The sequence below is a fragment of the Corylus avellana genome, chromosome ca5, assembly GCF_901000735.1.
Source record: "Corylus avellana chromosome ca5, CavTom2PMs-1.0".
NCBI lineage: Eukaryota > Viridiplantae > Streptophyta > Magnoliopsida > Fagales > Betulaceae > Corylus > Corylus avellana.
This window is the reverse complement of record NC_081545.1, coordinates 3,577,997-3,586,396: the sequence shown is the minus strand read 5'-3', so window position 1 is coordinate 3,586,396 and position 8,400 is coordinate 3,577,997. Positions and strand designations below refer to the sequence as shown.

General features: G+C 35.9%; 2 protein-coding genes across 2 annotated transcripts; one reads left to right on the top strand and one right to left on the bottom strand.

The window, feature by feature from the left end:
* Positions 1 to 218: 218 nt before the first annotated feature.
* LOC132181566 (uncharacterized) lies at positions 219 to 1,855 on the bottom strand. The gene is made up of 2 exons (XM_059594817.1): positions 1,737 to 1,855; positions 219 to 1,218 (listed from the first exon to the last, which is right to left on the bottom strand). Exons 1-2 carry the CDS (start codon positions 1,853 to 1,855, stop codon positions 219 to 221), a joined length of 1,119 nt encoding a protein of 372 aa, XP_059450800.1.
* Positions 1,856 to 5,343: 3,488 nt separating this feature from the next.
* LOC132181565 (uncharacterized) lies at positions 5,344 to 7,049 on the top strand. Its single transcript, XM_059594816.1, has 2 exons — positions 5,344 to 5,411; positions 6,281 to 7,049. The coding sequence occupies exons 1-2, from the start codon at positions 5,344 to 5,346 to the stop codon at positions 7,047 to 7,049; spliced, it is 837 nt and encodes a 278-aa protein (XP_059450799.1).
* Positions 7,050 to 8,400: the final 1,351 nt, after the last annotated feature.

The window sequence follows — 8,400 nt, the reverse complement described above, 5'->3', positions numbered from 1 at the left end:
GGTCATTAAAGTAGCTTAATTAAGAGCATTTAATTATATTCCAATAATTTCCTTATATGTGATTTCATTACGTTCAAAAATTTAATGCATGATATTATTATTATTTTTTTCAGAATTTATTACTCTCAAAAACTATAGAAAGCCAGCATTTAAAATTTAAAAACATACTAAATTTTTTTTTTTTTGAAATGGTATTCATTAAAAGAGCTGAAAAAAACTCAGCATTCCTTGGATACAATAGAAAGCACACACTGAGGGAAAGACCCCCTCCACTCCTGCGCAGCATCATACCCGAGAGGCAGCTGGGCGAGTTGGTGGGCAGCTCCATTGGCCGATCTGCTCACATGTTGGATCCCCCACCCCTGCCATGAATGCAGTCTCTGCTTTGTATCATTAACCGCCTGCCCATACGTCGACCAGCATTCTTCCTCCTTTTGCAACAATTGGACAATTTCTAAGGAGTCCCCTTCAAGAATAATATGCCGTAATTCCAATCGCTGTGCCAGCATTACTGCTTCCCTTGCTGCAATGGCTTCCGCCATCGATGGGTCCTGCACATACTCCCTGCTCGTGCCGAGCATCACAATAGCTCTGCCATCATGGTCACGGACCACTACCCCAACACCCATCCTTTTCCGTCGTTTATCAACCGAGGCATCCCAGTTGATTTTCATGTAGCCCTGAGGCGGCTTAGTCCATGCAGCAGGAGAAGGTGACCCCGACACTACCTCCCTCTTTGGTATTCGTTTGGAGAATGTGCACCAATTTTCTACTTGATCCTTGGCCCAGCGTATGATAGTACTTGGGTCAGTCAGTTCCCCCCCAAACACCACCGAGTTTCTCCTTAGCCAAATTTGCCGAGCTGTTGCTGCCATTAGTTGGAGCTGGTCCGCATCCAATCTCTCCAACAGATGGGCCATAATAGCACTGAAATCATCTACAATGCTGGCACATTTGCTGATTTTGGGAGAACATTCAGTCCACACATCTTTAGCTGATGGACAGCTCCAAAGTATATGGTCCACTGTTTCATTTGCCAATCCACAGATCGGGCAAGAAGGCTCTTGCACTATCTTCCGCTTGTACAATACCTCCTTAGTGGGCAAAATATTATTGCATGCTTGCCACATGAAGGTTTTAACCACACTTGCTCCTTGAATTTTCCATATCCCTTTCCACACCTTCTTCTGCAAATTTTCCTTGGAGCAGCTCCCTTCCCTTTCCACATACTAAATTAATTACTCTTAATCAGTCATAAAAAAAAAATTGGCCATCTAACCCATTTATTTAAAAGGCTATTTTTTCTCTTTATACTTTTCATTTTAAACCATGTATACCGGCCTATGGTAACAAATTTTCATTAAAAAAATTGTTTATTTTTCTCTGTATTTTTTCTGAGTGTGCAAAATTATATACGTTTGATTTGTATTGAAATATTATAGATATCACACTAACAATATTAAATAATCATGCTAATTTTCTATATTATAATCCATGTATTCTTCTTGCTAATTTTTTATCTTTATATTATTCATTTTAAATCATATATACTTATAGGAACAAAAATTAATTTTTTATTTATTTAAAGAGGTGATATATATTTTTATACGTCTTTTTTAACTTATAATAAAATATGATGCGTTTAAATTTAAAATTAAATTATAATGAAGAGTCCCGTGCATAACACGCGTTATAAGCTAGTGTAATATAATTGAGCTTCAAACCACTTAACTTACCGAGACCAATTAAGCACAACTCCAATTCCAATCATTGAAGCATCAAAATGCAACTCAAAGGGGTGAGAAAAATCTGGCATGGCAAGAAAAAGAGTAGTAGTCAACTTTTCCTTACTCATTGTTGAAAATTGGAAATAACACTCACTAAGAGATTACACAAAATAGAAAGAGGAATATTTAACTTTATTCAACTTGATTAAAATAACTTGCTTACATGGGTATTTATAGGATACAAATGACCATTCTAACTTCTTCACAATAACTTCATTCATTTACATCTCATATAACTCCTATGTAAAATAACTCTTGAAAAACTAAAAGACATAACCTCTTCAACTCACTTAGTAACATATGATAATATGAAATGAAAAGATTCAACTAAATGTTAAAATTAAGTTTAGTATTCAACACCCCCTTTTAAACTTAATTTCTTTTAGCCTCCTTGAAATAATGAAGAATTTTTTTAGCCGCCTTAAATTAGGTAGGTGACTCCATATAACGACTAATAAGCTCAATTCCATGGAGAATATCCGGTCTTGTCAAGTATCTCAAACTTCCAACTAAACTCTTGAAGATTGTTGGATCCACTCTTTCTCCTTCTTCATTCGTCTTTGCCTTGACCACCCATTTCACTCCAATGGGTTTTTGTTCTTTTGGAATATTCGCCAACTCCCATGTGTTCTTTTCAATTGCTTTGATTTCCTCATCCATGGCATTTCTCAATTTTTCATCTTTTACCGCTTCTTCAAAACCTATTGGCTCACAATCCGCAAAATGACAAAATAAATTTAGATCATCATTTAAATTTTCTGTTACCTCATAGAGTTCTTAAAGACTTCTCATGTGTGGTGGCTTTTCATGAGAACTTCCACTTGAAGATGACGACGACGGTGTGCTAAGACTTGTTGGAGATGGAAAAGGTCTAGTGGACTCTTCGTTTCTTGACTCTTCTTCTCCAAGAAAAGGAAAGAAATCATATTTTTCTTTCTCTTGAATGCTCCAATCCCAAAAGTCTTCTTCATCAAACTCCACATCTCTACTAATTACAACTTTGCCGGAATTTGGATTGTAAAGCTTGTAGCCTTTAGAACTTGAGTCATAGCCAATGAAAATGTACCTTTTGCTTTTATCATCAAACTTAGACCTCTCTTGATCCGGTACGTGTGTATAGCCAACGCTTCCAAAAACTCGCAAATGAGAAACACTTGGCTTTCTTCCACTCCATACTTCTTGTGGTGTTTTGTTCCATAGGCTTCTTGTAGGACAATGATTAGATAGATATACCTCACAATCAATAGCTTCTGCCCAAAACTCTTTAGGCATTCTTTTTGTCTTCAACATGCTTCGAGCCATATTGAGAATTGTCCTATTCTTTCTTTCAATAACACCATTTTGTTGTGGCGATCTCGAAACCGTTAAAGGATGATGAATTCTATTTTCTTCACAAAATTCTTTAAATTCATTAGATGTGAATTCGCCTCCTCTATCGGATCTCAAGGATTTAATACAATAGCCACTTTGTTTTTCCACAAAGGCTTTGAATTTTTTGAAAACCTCAAACACTTGAGATTTTTCTTGTAAACAATATACCCAAGTCTTTTGACTAAAATCATCAATGAAAAGAAGGAAGTAACGATTTTTACTGAATGAAGATTGCTTAATTGGACCACAAACATCCGCATGAACAAGTTGAAGCGGCTCATTTGCTCTTGTAGTAGATTCTTTTGGAAAGCTTTTCCGAAATTGTTTGCCGACAAGAAATCCTTCGTAAAATTGATCTGGTTGATTGATAGAAGGCAAGGCATTCACCATTCTCTTTTGTGCCAACAATTTTAATCTACCAAAATTGTCATGCCCAAATCTCAAATGCCAAAGCCAAGATGAATCTTTCAAGCAAGCCTTGAGACATTTAACCACATCCGTTTGAATATTTAATAAAAACAGTCTATTGCTTGTCATGGGAAATTTGGCTATCAAATTCTTCTTGTCATCTCTTAGTAAAAGACTACGATTTTTCATATGAATTTCATAGTCTTTTTCCAAGAATTGTCCCAAGCTCAAAATATTACTTTTCATACGTGGAACAAAATAAACATTTGTAATAAATTGTTGTCCTCCATTTTTCAAGCGAATTGAGATTGTACCTTACCCTTTTATTGGAACTTTTGACAAGTCTCCAAAAGTAACATTCCCGCTCACCGATTCATCAAGTTCGACAAACTTGTTTTTGTCTCCAAGTATATGGTTGCTTGCTGCGTTGTCAAGATACCACGAGTTCTTCTCTCCTCTTTCTTCTCCTTTATAAGCAAGCAACAAAGTGGGCTCCGCTTCCTCGTTTTCAACATAATTGGCTTCCTCTTCAACATTGTTAGCATCACTTCTACACTCCCAAGCATAAGGACCATATTTTTTGGCAATTATAACATTTAACTTGAGATTTATCATACCTTCTTCCATATTGCTTCCAATTATTTTCTCGTCCTCGTCCTCTTGATGCTTGACCTCTTTCTTCGTAATTGTTCCAATTATGTGGGCCTCTTCCTCTTCCTCTACCACGGCCACCACCGCATCCTTGTCCTTGTCCTCTTTGACTCCTTTCTTGCTCTTTTTCCTTCTTTGAAAAAGATCTTTGTAGCTAGAACTTGCTCCAATGGCTCTTCCTTCTTCTTGTTGAGCCTTCTTCATGGGCTTGAAGAGATCCCATGAATTGATCAATACTCATGGTTTCTAAATCTTTCGACTCTTCAATAGCTACAATGATATAGTCAAATTTTTGTTGCAAGGAACAAAGCATCTTCTCAATAACTCGAACATCTTCCAATTTTTCTCCATATCTCTTCATTTGATTTACTATGGCCAACACCCTTGAAAAATAATCTGCAATCGACTCGGATTCTTTCATTCGCAAAACTTCAAATTCGCCTCTTAATGTTTGAAGGCGAACTTTCTTCACTTTATCAACTCCTTGATAGGAATTTAGGTGGTTGCATTTGCCACCTTCACGAACATAGCTTAATCCAAACATTGATGAATAAGAGTGAGAGCTTGTTGATCATTCTTTTGAAGTCTTTGAGAAACCTCTCTTTGATTAGGACTCAAATGAGCTTCATCACTAGGCGCATCATAGCCTTTTTCTACAATCTTCCAAACATCTTGCAATCCAAGCAACGCCTTTATGCGAATGCACCAATTATCAAAATTGTCTTTGGAAAGTTGAGGGAATTGAAATGGGAAGGTTGAATTGGCCATTTCTCTAGGATCAATAAACTATGGCTCTGATACCACTTTGTTGAAAATTGGAAATAATACTCACTAAGAGATTACACAAAATAGGAAGAGGAATATTCAACTTTATTCAAGTTGATTAAAATAACTCGCTTACATGGGTATTTATAGGATACAAATGATCCTTCTGACTTCTTCACAATAACTTCATTCATTTACATCTCATATAACTCCCATGTAACTCATATGTAAAATAACTCTTGAAAAACTAAAAGACAACCTGTTCAACTCCTATGTAAAAGACCCAATCAATTCAAATGCTGTAGTAGCCTCAACATTCCATAAAAATTTTGCAGTTCACATGTAGTCTGTGATCGGTGCCATGATAGTGTTGAAGTTATGGATCAAACACCAACCCAAGAAAACTCTGCACCTCATGAACCGTAGTAGGTAATTGATAGAGATAAGATTAGTATTAGATAGATTTAAAGGTAAATATATAGTTGATTAATTAGAGTTCTTTTCGGTTTATCATTATATTGTATTCTATTTAAAGAGCATTTTCTTGTTAATGAAGAAGATAGAAAATTATTAAACAAGAGCTTGTTTGTGTTTCGTCTCCAGCCCTAACTAGATTCACTTGTGGTCTTTCTTATTCGAAATGAGCTATTGTGGCATCTCCTACCTGAAATGAGTTCAATATTTCTATTGGTGTGTATCCATTGGTAACGGTCATTAATGTTTGACTGCTATAACATTTGATTCATCTATTGAAAGACCATCCTTTAACACTACATTGCCCAAAAATAGAATTGAATCTGTCATAAACGAATACTTGGCTATGGCAACAAAGATAAAATCATTATCTCATTGTCCCCAAGGGGTAGCTCAATCAACTGGAGACCACGCCCTATGAAATGGATGTCACTAGTTCGAATCCCTCCTTCCCCCTCGTGCGGATATGTCAAAAAAAAAAAAATTCATTTTCTCATTGTGTTGTTCTTCTTCGAGTCTAATTATGCTAATAGAAGATTGGTTAGCTCCTAAGATATCTCTGAAAATGTGTTCCTAGTCAAATGGCTTGCCTTTCTATTTGTTTGGGTTGGATGTAGTGAGGTTGCCTTTTGCGGGCTTTAGTTTCCTCGTGTTTGATTCCCCTGAACTTTGAGGGGTTGGGCTGTTGCTGCGGGTAAGTTTGCTATTTTGTTTGAGCATGCAAATTACTTATTTGACCCAAAAAAAAAAAAAAAAAAAAAAATTTAATTCATGCCTCATTATATATTCTTTAATGCTTTCACTATCTACAATTCTTGTTACAGACTGAAATTGCTACTTTGTGATGGTAGCCAACAAGAAGCAATCCGTGTGAATTTGACCAACAAGAGTGGTTTAACTGCTTTGGATGTGTTGGATGTGATACAGCAAATGGCGGGTGAGCCCACTGATTTCATGCTCAGGGATTTGCTTCTGCGTGCAGAAGCCTTAAGAGCCTCAGAACTTGAACACATTGACACTGCTCATGTTCATCACAGGCAAATCTCGGTGACGGAGGCACCGCCTCCCCAGACTCTCTGGCACTTCTTATTACATGAGATTTCACTTCTGAACCCTTGGAGATTTTGGAAAACGTTAGCAAAGGAAGTGAAAAATTCTTCATCACAAACTCAAAATGCTTTGTTGGTTCTGGCTGTACTTATCGCAACTATTACCTACCAATCCTTATTAAGTCCTCCCGCTGGCCTTTATAATGGTGACGATTTCAGTGCTGCTAATATATCATTCAATTTACGAGAATTCCTTCCATTCATGGTTCCCAACTCTGTTGGATTTTTCGTATCGCTTGCGGTGATTATTTTGGTTATGGATGGGTTTCCACTCAAAGCGTTGCTGGGGATCGCTGTGCGCTGCATGGCTGCAGGTCATCTTTGCAGACTTTTCATGATTGGACCTACTAGTTTCAAGGCTACAGATTCGGCGATGATAATAATAGGAACATTAGTATCGATGGACTTGGTTCGCTTCAGCTACTGGTTAGTCAAGAGATGGTCCAAAGAAATTAGAAACAGAAGAAGAAGAAGAAGAATCTAACGCCCATATTGTTCGATCAAGGGGTAAAGTTTGCTGCGTTAATTAGTGACAAATAATTTGGCTTCGAATGCCCACGTTTAACGTATCTGGAATAAGATGACAATACAATTTGTGGAATTTATTTTGTAAGTTGGTGTACCTGAACTTGAAGAAATAGTGCTTGATTCTTAGTTTCTTGCTTAATTTCAAACTTTGTCATGTTATTTAGAGATTTGGCTTGCCTCTAGTCATTAAAAAACTGGAGATCTCGTGTTGTTCAAATAGACAGTACTGAATATTGCAAAATGAATTTTAACCTTTACCATATTGTCAATGATTTTTCCCTTTATCTAGCATTTTGATCATATATTTCAACCACATGATATCTTCCCCCACACAACATGTGATTTAGTGGTCACGGCCATCACATCGGGCCACCCCATGGTTGTTGTTCTTATTTTATTTGATTTGACATTGTCATGTTAGAGTATTTATATTCAGCTCAACAAAGTAGCCAACCAATTGTCGAGCAGCTACAATGCTCAGCAAAATTGTTAAGCACTGTAACTCAACAATCTATATATTATATAATAAAAAATTTGTTCTTTTCTCCCTTCTAATAAAAAATGATTTTATCATCCATCTACTATAAAATTAAAAATCAGTCTCACAGTACCTAATTCGTTCGCAAATAGTTTTATTTATCTTGAAATCAAAGTTATTTTGCATATTTGAATTGGTGGTATCATAAAATTTGCAATTTTGGTTCAATCCTTTGTTTTTTTTTGTTTTTTTTTTTTCCGCATGGGTGTTATTAAATTCTTTAACAACATATTCAATAAATGGTAATATATACTATTAAAATTTTGGAAAAATTACACTTTATCTCCCAAAGTTTGAGCCGATTTTCAATTTGACCTCCAATGTTTCAATTTTTATAATGCACCCCATCAAAGTTTCAAAATTTTTCATTGTGGCATATTCGTTAGCAATTTACATCCAATTTGACTGAAAATTGGTTACGTGCCACACGTGTATTTTTTTGTCTTAAATTTTCAAAATTGTCCCATGTATTTTCACAAATTTCAAAAATGCCCCAAAGTCAAACCAAAATAATATATATATATATATATATATATATAGGGGCAATTTAATATTTTCCATTATTTCTGTTAGAGAAAACGGAAATGGTTAATGGATAGGCCACATTGAAAAATGTTTTTAACTTTAGTGGGGTGCATTGTAAAAAGGGTTAAATACTCCAAACCCCAGGGAGGTTTGGTAACTTTATTTTTTCTCCCATGGGGTTTCATTTTTATCATAAGAGGTCCCTGTGGTTTTGATAAGTGACCAAATTAGTCCATCCGTTAGT